The sequence below is a fragment of the Callionymus lyra genome, chromosome 15 (assembly GCF_982586985.1).
Source record: "Callionymus lyra chromosome 15, fCalLyr1.hap1.1, whole genome shotgun sequence".
Classification (NCBI taxonomy): Eukaryota; Metazoa; Chordata; class Actinopteri; order Syngnathiformes; family Callionymidae; genus Callionymus; species Callionymus lyra.
Genome location: NC_141832.1, coordinates 16744370 through 16757134, shown reverse-complemented (window position 1 = coordinate 16757134; position 12765 = coordinate 16744370). Strand labels below are relative to the sequence as shown.

Sequence of the window (12765 nt, the reverse complement as noted above, 5' to 3'; positions counted from 1 at the left end):
AAATCAATAGTCAATATATTTAATAATCAGCTTCTAATTATGTTTGAAGATATTTTAGTCCCTTATGTTAATAAATATTAATTAATTGTAAATAAAAATCAATTTTCTAGTCAGGATATTTCTCCAGGAAGTGACGTATGTAGCCGCAAATTAAATCAATCTAAATAGAATTTATTTAAAAATAATAATTATTTTATTTATTTTAGTGTGGATCGTAGATTAATTTAATATGTCTTACATCCATGCAATTAAAATAATATATTTTTTATTTATTTATTTTTGCGTGAGCCACCCACGTGTCTGTTCTCACCTTCAGTAGCAATAAAGTTGGAAAGTGACGTCACGCGTTTGGGCGGGCTCTGAGGTGTTTCCACAGACGTTTAGCAACAGACGAGGAACCTGCTTCAGACCCAACACTTCTGGCTCGTGTCGGGAAGTTGAGAGGCTGTGGGAAGAAGAAGGAGGAGAAGAAGAAGAAGAAGAAGGAGGAGAAGAAGAAGAAGAAGGAGCAGGATATTTCTCCGGGAAGTGACGCCTGGAGCCGCATCAGCACCAGCAGGATGGAGGCAGAACTCGACGGTTGGTTCTTCTCAACACTCGTGTGTCATTTACGTGTCAACACTGTGTCACAACATGTCAAACAACTAAAAAAAAACGGGATATTAAAGGATAAAATCCACATTCAGATGGAAAGTTCTGGACGGAAACGATGTATTTGATGATGTTTGGAGACGTCAATAATTCAGTGGTTTAGCTTCTTAAATGCATCTTAAAATAGAAACGTCAGCCTCGTTACATTTCACTCATGACTGACTGGAGAGAAGAATAATTCCATTAAAAATAAGATATATATATTTTTAAACTCCTCCCAGAAAGTTGCAGTGTGGAAATCAGACTTGAATGACATCAACTATTTTTTGTTTCCATTTACTATTGCTTTTATAGTTTGATTTTATCCATTAGATTGACTTTACGTTTAAATTCCGTGCTCTTTTTTATTTGAATAACAATATAATACAAAATAATATCAATTTTCTTGCATTTTTTTTAACCTGTCCTAAAAACAAATGTGTTGATGGTGTGTTGTTTTCGGGCCTTCGGGTCACCTTGACCCAGAGATAAAAACAAGGCTTAAACAGTTTTGTAAGTGCCATCAGAATTGAACATTTCACGTTGAAAGTTTTTTATTTTATTGTAATTTTGTTAGACATCGAGGCAGAACATTTTGAAATTCAAATAAAATGAAGTGATGTAGTGATGGAGCTTGATGAAACAGTGTCATGTTGTTTAGAGGTCAGTAGGTGGCGCCATCAGTTTAAGAATGATGTGATGTTTCAATAGAACAATTGTTTAAAACAAAGGAAAATAGACCAGATACCGCCATCTAGTGGACTCTAACGATAATGACACTGTTTCATGAAGCTTCAGACCATCACTGGTCAAAATATATGTTTCTATTGATTAACTATATCTTTTCTCATTTTATTATATAATATTTTCAATGATATCACTTTAATGTTATGATTTTGATTGTATTTCATTTTGACGTTCACTTTTTTAAATAATGTAGAAAATATATTTAATAATCAGCTTAAGGGTTAAACAGTTTTACAGATTAATTTGGGTAGTGCCATCAAAATTGAACATTTGTCGTTGAAAGTTTTTTTTAATTAAAATTTTGTAAGACATTGAGACAGAAAATGTTGAAATTCTAATAAAATGAAGTGATGTACTGATTAAGCTTCATGAAGCAGTGTCATGTTGTTTAGATGTCAGTAGGTGGCGCCATTAGTTTAAAAATGATGTTTTGTTTCATTAGAACAGTTGTTTAAAACAAAGGAAAATAGTCAAGAGCCATCTAGTGGACTCTGACAATAATGACACTGTTTCATGAAGCTTCATCAAAACATAACTGGTTAAAATGTTTCTATTGATTATCTGTATCTTCTCTCATTTTATTATATAATATTTTTAATTATATTTCTTTAATGTGATGATATTGATTGTATTTCCTTTTTACGTTCACTTTTTAAATAATATAGTAAATATATTTAATAATCAGCTCGTAATTATATTACATTAGACATTGAGTTTTAATACTATTTAATAATAATCTGATAATTTCTAAATTTAAATGTTGGAGTACCTTCTATTGAATAATTTAATTCAATAATATCTGTATTGAATTAATTCATTAATCTTTTAGATAAGTGAGTCTTAAAATTTGAATGTTTTCAAAATGAATTAATGTTTTTTTTTTACACATAGAGTTTAATATTATAATTCCAATAATCAAAACATATATTATCTAAACTCAACATTTAATGTAATTCATAGACTTTTAAATTCAATATAACAAGATGATACTATTTTACCAACTATTTTTTGCCCTAACCTTGACCCTTGACCCTTAACCTTAACCACGATAACGCCAACCCTAAACCATCATTGAATTATCTTTACTCATTTATTATTTTTAACCTTTTCAAGTACTTATTTGTTTAACTATCTTCTCTTGTTCTCTTTATATATTTTTTATTATTAATTCTCTCCATTTCTATTATTTTTTAATTAAATTAATTTTTTATTGATTTAAATCTTTGTATTCTTGGACACGTCAACTTAGCAACTGTGTTCTCTTTTCCCGCATAAACCTCCAAAATTAGCTAAAAAAAAAGTGGAAGTTCTTCACCTTTTTCATGTACGTGAAGCTCTACTCCGAGTCTCAGATGACAGAGCTCCTGACTGAGGGAGATTTCTTGCGTAAAGACAGGAGAGTAAATCTTAAGTATGATCATCAAGAATTGTTTCGATAGTCCTGACATAATGGTCGGTTGTGTGTCTCACGTTGTGGCATTAAGCGGTGTCGTGTTACATTCCCTCTCGTTTCTCAATCGTCCGTGAAAACCGGCGCTGCTGCTCTTCTCACATTCAAACCACCGCCTCCCTCTCATGGCGCCGCTGCAGCCGACGCATCCAGATATAAATAATGGATTAAAAAGTCAGAATGTGTTACAGCGTGAGAAAAAAGTCTGATATGTGGGTCATATTTTCATCGAGTTCCTTCAAAAGCTGCTCTCCCGGGATCCACTTTTGAAAGTCAGCAGCAGGACATCAAACTGTCTTACTTTTATTTAATCTCGACTCTTTTCAACGTCCACCTGCAGCCGCCGCCGAAGCTCGGCTTTCGCTTTGCATACTAAGAGCGGTGTGCAAATAAAGGAAACCGCGAGTTATTTATAGGTCTGGTGCATTAAAGGCTGGTGCATGTGCCAGCTTTTGGTTACGAGTGCTTGTCGCTCTTACTTTTTTTTCTTCTCCAGTTTTGACCTGAGATTGCCTTTGTTGTTGTCTTTGAAAAAAGTTATTTTAAACTCCCGCCGCAAATCTCTGGGGAGTTTTGATGAGAATAGAAACGCATCGTTAGGAGAGTTGGTTTGTATTTCAAAGTTGTTTTATTTTCATCTATGAACTAAAGATGTGTTGTGTAGACGGGTGTGTAGAGTTCTCTTGAAGCTATTATATTTCTATAGTTGTTAGAATCTTTAAAGCAACGCTATGTAAAATTTGATCATAATTGTTTCTGGCTCCCCCCAGTGTTGGATCAATGGTATTGCGACCTCATGAAATATTTTGCCACAGTTTTTCTCTCAAAACCAGATAAATGTGTCCTTTGTTTCCTGTTTTAACTTTTTAGATAAAGTCCTATCAATACTCGGGGATCAGATATATACGCTATTTCTCGGAATACCGCTATTTTTCAAGCTAAAACCATATATTCAAAACTTTGACTTTAATTTCCGGTTGGTTTGAGAGCCATTCTCACACGCTATACATGCTTAAATTTACCAATTTAACGCTACATTTATTTATTTAATGATAATAAACATTGGTTCATTTTGCGTAAATGTAGCCAATCACTGAAGGCACCATGCAATATCAACCAATCAGAAGCAACGTAAGGCGGGTCTATCTTTTATTGCAGCAACACTACTCAAATATAGAGACAACTGACCCAGTCATCGCAACACAACATCAACATACTGCTATCAAGCTATGCGTTGTTCGGGTTTTCCCTGTCATGAGCCGCACTTTAATTCTGAAAGTTATCACTAAACTTTACGATAATTTTCCCCAAAAGGTCGTTCAGAAGAAGGACATAAACTTCTGAATTTCAAAATAAGAGCATCATATCAACTCTCGTTCCGTCTGCCTTTTAATCCTTTATTGTCACAGTTGTCGCACTTTTTACTGTTTAAAGAATTTAACTGGGATACCTGAATACTTTAGCCGTTACGGAAATGAGTGCAAACGCCGTCCTCGACCCACTAAGGTAAAGCAAGTTGGTGGCCCAACTAATTTAGCACCATCGAAATAATAGCAACTGCGGCTCATGAAAATACAAAAAGTAAACAAAGTAAAAATGTTTTTTAAGGGAAAATGTTACATATTGCTACTTTAATAGGTTATATGCTTTTCAAATACTGGACTTTACTGGAGCGTTTTTTTTTTTTTACCAAGCAATTTTCGGTATTTTCCATATTAATTGTAAACATTTATAATCTCTGCTTCAGTGAAAAGCATGGCATTATGGGTAAGGACATTGCATGTATTGTAGGTGATTATTGTACACTTTGAAATAATTCTTCTCATTTTAATTAAGTTATTATTATTATTATTATTATTAAAAGTGAGCCGGGTCTTGACCTGGAGTTTGAAGTATTAAAAAATGAGTTTAATAAATAAATATTTTTCTTTAGAAGTGGTTGATGTCGCTGTTGTTGCACCGCTTTTCCAATAGGGGGCGTTTGTGTCTTAACAGTAAAGCAAACGTTTCTGTCTTACGCTGGGTTTTAAAAATATATTGTAACCACTTGTATCCCCGTGGAGCTGTGGTGCAGAGTGGGGTCCTCGGTTTAAATCCCGGTCACTGATACTCAGAAGTGCTGACCTCACGGTGAGCACGTGGTCTCTCCTCTGACAGAGCAGATATGCAGCTGCAGCATTTTAAAGAGGGCAGGACTGACTTTGCACTTCATGAGTGGGATGTTGTTCAGCACTTGACCCTTCTAGCCACGAACAGAGATGATGGATCTCACATTAATATGGATTAAAAACAATATTTCCCTCTGCGCTCTAGAAATAACCATTTTTTACTTGCTTTAAAAACACTGTTATTTTACTGGGTTGGGCTTATTTTTGTCTTGCAATCAGGGACTCCAAACATAATAATGAATATAAAGTAAAAAGTTACTTGATTTTTGTTTTTAATCCCTTTCTAAAAAAAAACCCAACCCAAAACAACAAGAATAAAGATTATTTAAGGACATTATTGCTGGAATATTAACACATTCTATAAATCTTAATTTTATAATGTGAAAATGTTGATCCTTTTATTAATAAAAAACAACTTTTTTTTAAAACAAAGTTTTCTAAACCAAACACATTTCTTTAATGCTATATTAAAAATATATAATACATATGTTTCCTTTGTCTACATACACTCATACACGTATTTTTTATTAAAAATATTAATATATAAATATTATAAAGCATTGTTATATCTAATAAATATGATTCAATGCTACATCAGAATTGCTGTTTATAATTTGGTAGCTGATGTAGGAGATAATCCAACCTTTACTTAATGTGTACAATAGTGGTGTAAGAAAATATTAAGATTGATACATTGTTTTTTTTTCAATACTGTATCAATATTTAACAGCACTGAATAAATAATACATTTTATTTATTTTATTCATTTTTATTTGGCTTTAATGTTTATTTTATGGTATACAAAATTAAGCTTATAAAATAGAAATTAAATTGACATTTTAATGTACAATTATAACAATTATTTCAACCAAGTAAAATAAATAAATAAAAATGTAAGCGGTTACGACTTCGTCGAGAGTCATATGGTCTGTAAATTGTTAAGTACTAAAATACTACAACTATATCGTTGAAAAATTACTGTTTTGTTTTTACCAAATCTCTGTTTTGTTCTGACATCACTACCAATAAAGATTTTTCCGTTTCTGATTCCGATTGTTTCTAAAGTATCGCAATATATCATAGTGTTGCTCCTGTATTGTGACTAGTTTGGCGTAACTAGATTCTGTCAATACACACCCTGGTCACCACCATCTTAAAAAACAAGAATAAAGTGTGTTTCTGCATAGGAAAGTTTTACCTGAATCCGATGTAGACCGCCGCCCTGTTTTTTTAAAATCCAAAACAAAACATTTTTGTGTGTTTTCTGCTGCACCATGAAAAGCTTGTCGTCCACTGAACCGCCCATTTGGGAACGATAAGTTATCTGAGTCTGAATCATAAAGGTTTTCTCCCACAGGATGATGATAATCCCCAACCTGTTGCCTGGCAACGACAGGATCTTTATTTTCATGCTGAAAGGGTAGAAACTAAATCACACAAAAAAAAGCTCCTAACAAGACCGTAAGGGAAGCGAACGGCGATTAAAAACAACTTCTTTCATCAGACTTTCCCCACGTGCTCCTGGTCCGAGAATATCTCCTTGGATTAAACTAGCGGGAGAGTGTGAAAGGGAGAGCGAGAAGAAGAGAGGGAGAGAGAGAGAGGAGGTGGCTGAAACACCATTGCAAAAAAAAAAAAAAGGGAAGAGATAAAACAGAAGTGGCTGGAGCGCCATGACCAGAGCGCTGTTGGCGAGGATAAAGTAGCGAAGAAAAGGGATTGGACGTGAGAGTCAATCCAAGCCGGGATTATCTGGAGCGACGCAGACCGGGCAGGACCTGACGCTTGGATTCCTTCCATTGAACCCCTTGAGGGAAACTAACACCTCTATAACTTCCTTCTTCCTGGATTAGAGTGTGACAGGAATGGGGACCGTGAGCGAACTGTGTGTGTCGAGTCTTCAGACCTTCCTGTGTCCAGCTGTGAAGGCGGTCCAGCAAGGTCCAGGTAAAACCCCTTAGTTGTTGTTGTTCTTATCCTTCTTTGGATACACAGATCACTTCAAAAAATATTTCACATTTTACAATTCTAATAAATGTATTTGAAATGGTTAAAAAATATTTTGTAAACATGTTTGAGATAATATCTGTAAAAATGTTGTATTAATGATTAAATAAAGTTCTATAATATATTTTTCGGATTCGATAAAAAAAACAAATATTTACACAGCACACAGCGTTGAATTTCAGTAAATATATATGTTGAAGAATTACAGTCAATATATATATTTTTAATGTTAATATAATCAAACCCATTAGTTTGTTTGTTGGACGCAAGGTTTGTTTTTCATCTTCGGATACGGTACAAAAATAAAATGAAATTTTTCATATCACATATGTCATTTTTTTATGGTAAACAATATAAGAGTCTGTAAACAAGTTTGAGATAGAAGCTGTAAAAATAAAAGGTGTTTTAAATGTTAAATAAAGTTCTAGAATGAATTTTTGTATTCAATATTTTGCAAAAAGATTTGTTTAATATTTCAAACAGCTTAAATCAATAAATATGTTAAACAATAAATATTTAAATAGCTTGGATAGGGATATAAGAATCACAGCATATATATATATATATATATATATATACTGTATATATTTCGAATATTAATACAATATCATGACACAATATAATGAGGACATTTATAATTGAATGTATCAATATAGCTTTGAAAAAAACAAAGTACAATAAATATTAAATAATAATTATGAAGACATGAATTAAGTTAAATATTAAATATGCGACTTTACATTCATTTTCTACTTCTACTGCTACTTCTGTCTTGCTTTGAAAACAATTTAAGTCAAGTTTGCTCAAAAAATAAACCTGTAAACTAGTGAGTGATTGAAACACACATTATTTTTATTAATTTTATCTAAAGTGCGGCAATAAAAAGTTGAGGTCCTGCTGATTTAAGGGACCCATATTCCAACATGCCACATTTTTCTTCCCCTTGCCCTTGAGCTAAACTGTCCACATTTGTTTTCACAATGAACGGCAACCTGCTGTTTAAAGAACTAATCCCACCTGGGAGTGTGTTGTTTCTTTTCCGTCTTGTGTCAGTTAGTTGGACTGAGTTGTCTCCACTTCCTGTTTACATAGTTTCAGGATGTGTTGCTGGTGTTGATTGTCTCCAGGGAAATGTTTTCTTAACTTCCACTAATATTTGTTCTAAAAATGGATGAAAATCATTAGCGTGCAGCTCCATGTGTGCACACACAGGTCGAAAGATCTAATGTTCTTATTGACTTAGAAGGTTTAATCTGTAGAGCACATGCAGCCACCACTTTAAACGTTCCCTACACTGTTGTTCCCTATGCTGTTGTTCCCTACGCTGATGGTTGTTGTTTCCTACGCTGTTGTTCCCTACCAGGGCCGGGTCTAGGCAGGGGCAAGAGGGGGCCTGGCCCCCTCAAATAAATGTTGTGCCCCCTCAAACTTACATGTAAGTAAGTAACAGCACAATGCCCCCTCAAGATTTGTGGCTGCCCCCTCATACATGCCTGTCTAGACCCGGCCCTGTTCCCTACGCTGTTTCTCCCTACACTGTTGTTCCCTATGCTGTTGTTCCCTACGCTGACGGTTGTTGTTTCCTATGCTGTTATTCCCTACACTGTTTTTCCCTACACTGTTGTTCCCTAAACTGTCGTTTGTTGTTCCCTATGCTGTTGTTCCCTACCCTGATGGTTGTTGTTTCCTATGCTGTTGTTTCCTACACTGTTTTTTCCTATGCTGTTGTTCCCTTCACTGTTGTTTCCTACGCTGTTGTTCCCTTCACTGTTGTTTCCTACGCTGTTGTTCCCTACACTGTTGTTCCCTACACTGTTGTTTCCTACGCTGTTGTTCCCTATGCTGTTGTTCCCTACGCTGACGGTTGTTGTTTCCTATGCTGTTGTTCCCTACACTGTTTTTTCCTACACTGTTGTTCCCTAAAGTGTCGTTTGTTGTTCCCTATGCTGTTGTTCCCTACCCTGATGGTTGTTGTTCCCTTCACTGTTGTTTCCTACACTGTTGTTCCCTTCACTGTTGTTCCCTACACTGTTGTTTCCTTCGCTGTTGTTCCCTACACTGTTGTTTCCTACTCTGTTGTTCCCTACACTGTTGTTTCCTACGCTGTTGTTTCCTACAATGTTGTTCCCTACACTGTTGTTCCCTACACTGTTGTTTCCTACACTGTTGTTCCCTACCCTGATGGTTGTTGTTTCCTATGCTGTTGTTTCCTACACAGTTGATCCCTATACTGTTGTTTCCTACAATGTTGTTTCCTTGCAATCTTGATCCCTACACTCTTGTGTCCTACACTGATGTTCCCTAAAACTGTTGTTCCCTTACACTCTTGATCCCTACACTGTTGTTTTCTACAATGTTGTTCCCGACACTGTTGTTCCCTACACTGTTGTTCCCTTACACTCTTGATCCCTACACTGTTGTTCCCTACACAGTTGTTTCCTTACAATCTTGATCCCTAAACTCTTGTTTCCTACACTGTTGTTCCCTACACTGTTGTTCCTTACACTCCTGATCCCTACACTGTTGTTCCCTATATTCTTGTTCTCTACATTGTTGTTTCCTACACTCTTGTTCCCTACACTCTTGTTTCCCTACACTCTTGTTCCCTACACTCTTGTTTCCCTACACTCTTGTTCGCTACACTCTTGTTTCCTTACAATCTTGATCCCTACACTCTTGTTCGCTACACTCTTGTTTCCTTACAATCTTGATCCCTACACTCTTGTGTCCTACAATGTTGTTCCCTTACACTCTTGATCCCTGCGCTGTTGTTACCTACACTGTTGTTCCCTACACTCCTGTTCCCTACACTCTTGTTCACTACACTCTTGTTCCCTACACTCTTGATCCCTACACTGTTGTTACCTACACTCTTGTTACCTACACTGTTGTTCCCTACACTCCTGTTCCCTACACTCTTGATCCCTACACACTTGTTCCCTACACTCCTGTTCCCTACACTCTTGTTCCCTACACTCTTGATCCCTTACTCTGTTGTTACCTACACTCTTGTTACCTACACTGTTGTTCCCTACACTCCTGTTCCCTACACTCTTGATCCCTACACACTTGTTCCCTACACTCATGTTCCCTACACTCTTGTTCCCTACACTCTTGATCCCTTAATCTGTTGTTACCTACACTCTTGTTACCTACACTGTTGTTCCCTACACTCCTGTTCCCTACACTCTTGATCCCTACACACTTGTTCCCTACACTCTTGTTACCTACACTGTTGTTCCCTACACTCTTGATCCCTACACTCTTGTTCCCTACGCTGTTGTTCCCTTACACTCTTGTTTTCTTCTCTGCGACTACGACATGTTTCACCTGCAGCCTCAGACAAGGTTTGTTTGGCATCACAGTCACCCGGCGATGCGTTCAGGGTCTTGTCAACATTCATTTTGGCGGACAAGAGCCGACAGAGTTGCTCCGTCGACGTTTGACAGCAACAGGAAGCGCTGCTGTCTCAACGGTTGGTTGAAAGGGCGAGTCAGGGCGTGCGTGTGAAAGCAGACGTTGGGGTGTTGAGGAAGGGGAAGTGGGCAGAATCGCACCCATGACGTTTAATTTTTCTTCTTTTTTTGAGGCTTTTCAAAATTTCAGGTTTAGGTTTATATTTTGATCAAGTGAGTTTAAAATCAAAGAATTAATTTTTTAAGTTACAATTAAACATGTAAGTATACGCAGTGTTTGTTCATTTTTGTGTTGCAATTAAACGTCCGACCCCTAGATGGCAGCAGTCATTACATCCTCTGCAGCTCACGGAACAATGAAATCCTTCGAGAGCCTGGCTGTGACTGGGGATGAGAGGATACAGTCGACTCCAGCAGCTAATGTTTGGACATTTTTTGGTTTCAAAACAAATGAAATTAGTTACGACTTCGTCAAGAGTCACGTGGTCTGTAAATTCCACCACACCAGAGTCAAGTACTCGACAATACTACAATATATCCTCGTTACTACAGTATCACAATTTTCTTTAAATCCTTGCTCCTGTATCGTGATACGTATCTTATCGCCTGCTTCTTGCCGATACACACTCCTAGTCAACTGGTAACATGTCTTTGAAGCTATTGAAAACAAATAAAAAATAATATTACTAGTTTATAATAGTTGTCATTCTTGTGCTTTAAGATAAGTGAGTTTCTGGAACGTACCTAAACCCTGACCTGAAAAGGTACTTTGAATACATCTCATGTTTTCGTGAAGCTATTCAAGATATATTAGAAAGATATTAATTACTATAAGTTATCATTCTTGTTGTAAATACATGTTCACAATACATCTAATGTCACCTGGATATTTACATATAAATACGTAGGCATTGGGTCATGAAAAACTGTATTACAAAAAACATTGACTTTGTTGACTGTCCCTAACTGATGCACGCTGAAATAGAAGCGCTTGTTAAAAAAAACCTTGGCTGCGATGAGTGACCTTTACTCGGTTACACAGGAAAAGACGACCTGGTGCGTCGAATATCCAAATAACTTCACCAAGTTCATGACCCCCCGAATGGTTCTCAGGTGCGTCCAGACAAGAAGCCAAACTATAAACCAAAACAAGGTTTATTTTTAAATCATCTGTAAAATGATCTCATTTGGCAGAGACGCCGTCAGCTGCGACTTTTAATAAACACACTCTTCATCCGAGCTCTCACACACACACACACACACACACACACACACACACAAACACACACACACACACACACACACACACACACACTGAACTAAATATGTGTTTGTTATCCCAGCAAAAAAAACAGATAAACTCATAAATATTCCAACTTAAATTAGGTCTCTCAAAATAAACCTTCTTCCAACTTCACAGCACCTATTGATCTATTTATTCCGCGGTTATCACCAATACTTTCAGATCGACTAATACATATTTAATTACCGGGTCTGTTACATCACGTCGACCTCCTTTTCAATCCCCCCGAAGCCATGGACGTTTTGCCAACTGGCTCCGGGGCCCGACATTTTCGCTCATGATTTCTTTATAAAGTTACGTAACGCCAACCGTCTTCTTCCCTCGTTTATAAAAAAAAAAACGACTTGAGTGGAGGATCCGAGGGTTCCTTTGGGAACCGACGTGACGAATTGGATTTGTCCGGGCAGTGGGAAGGAGTTCGATTGGAAGACCTTTCCGTTGTTGAATCACACCAGTGAGTCACGTTCGACTCATTCCGTCAGCACTTATATCATAAAAATGAACAAAAAAAAAAGTTACTTCCTGTTTTTGTTTTTTTTAACGACTAACTTTATCCGTTTTAATCTACGTCGCCGCCTGTTCGAGGACGTACGACTGTGATAGTAACGCGTCGTACGGTCAGACGGTTGGACATGTGTGTGTTGGTCTCACATGGCAGCTGTGTGTGAGTCAGCTCTAGAATGTGCAACATCAGCTGTCGTGAAGTAACACAATGTTGCAGCACTGTTGGCTCAGAACGACAGAGAGATCATCGTCTTAGAGGCTCTACCTGTTTGGGTGGATGGATGGATGGATGGATGGATGGATGGATGGATGGATGGATGGATGGATGGATGGATGGATGGATGGATGGATGGATGGATGGATGGATGGATGGATGGATGGATGGATGGATGGATGGATGGATATTCTATAAAAAAAATTTTTATTTCATTTATTTGTGGTGTTTGTTAATTTTTTGTGATGAAATTAAACCTCTAGCCGCTTCATCCATGTAATCCCACAAGAGCCAATTAATTACTGAGTACAAGTGGATGCACTTGA

At 36.7% G+C, this 12765-nt stretch overlaps 1 protein-coding gene across 1 annotated transcript in view; it reads left to right on the top strand.

Annotated features, from left to right (window-relative positions):
- Positions 1–12765, top strand: part of cyth1a (cytohesin 1a) — a 282462-nt gene that overhangs the window by 237457 nt on the left and 32240 nt on the right. Inside the window, exon 2 of the mRNA XM_087808574.1 lies at positions 6600–6942. Coding sequence (XP_087664700.1) covers positions 6861–6942 — 82 coding nt within the window. The 5' untranslated portion in view covers positions 6600–6860. The remainder of the gene's footprint in view (positions 1–6599; positions 6943–12765) is intronic.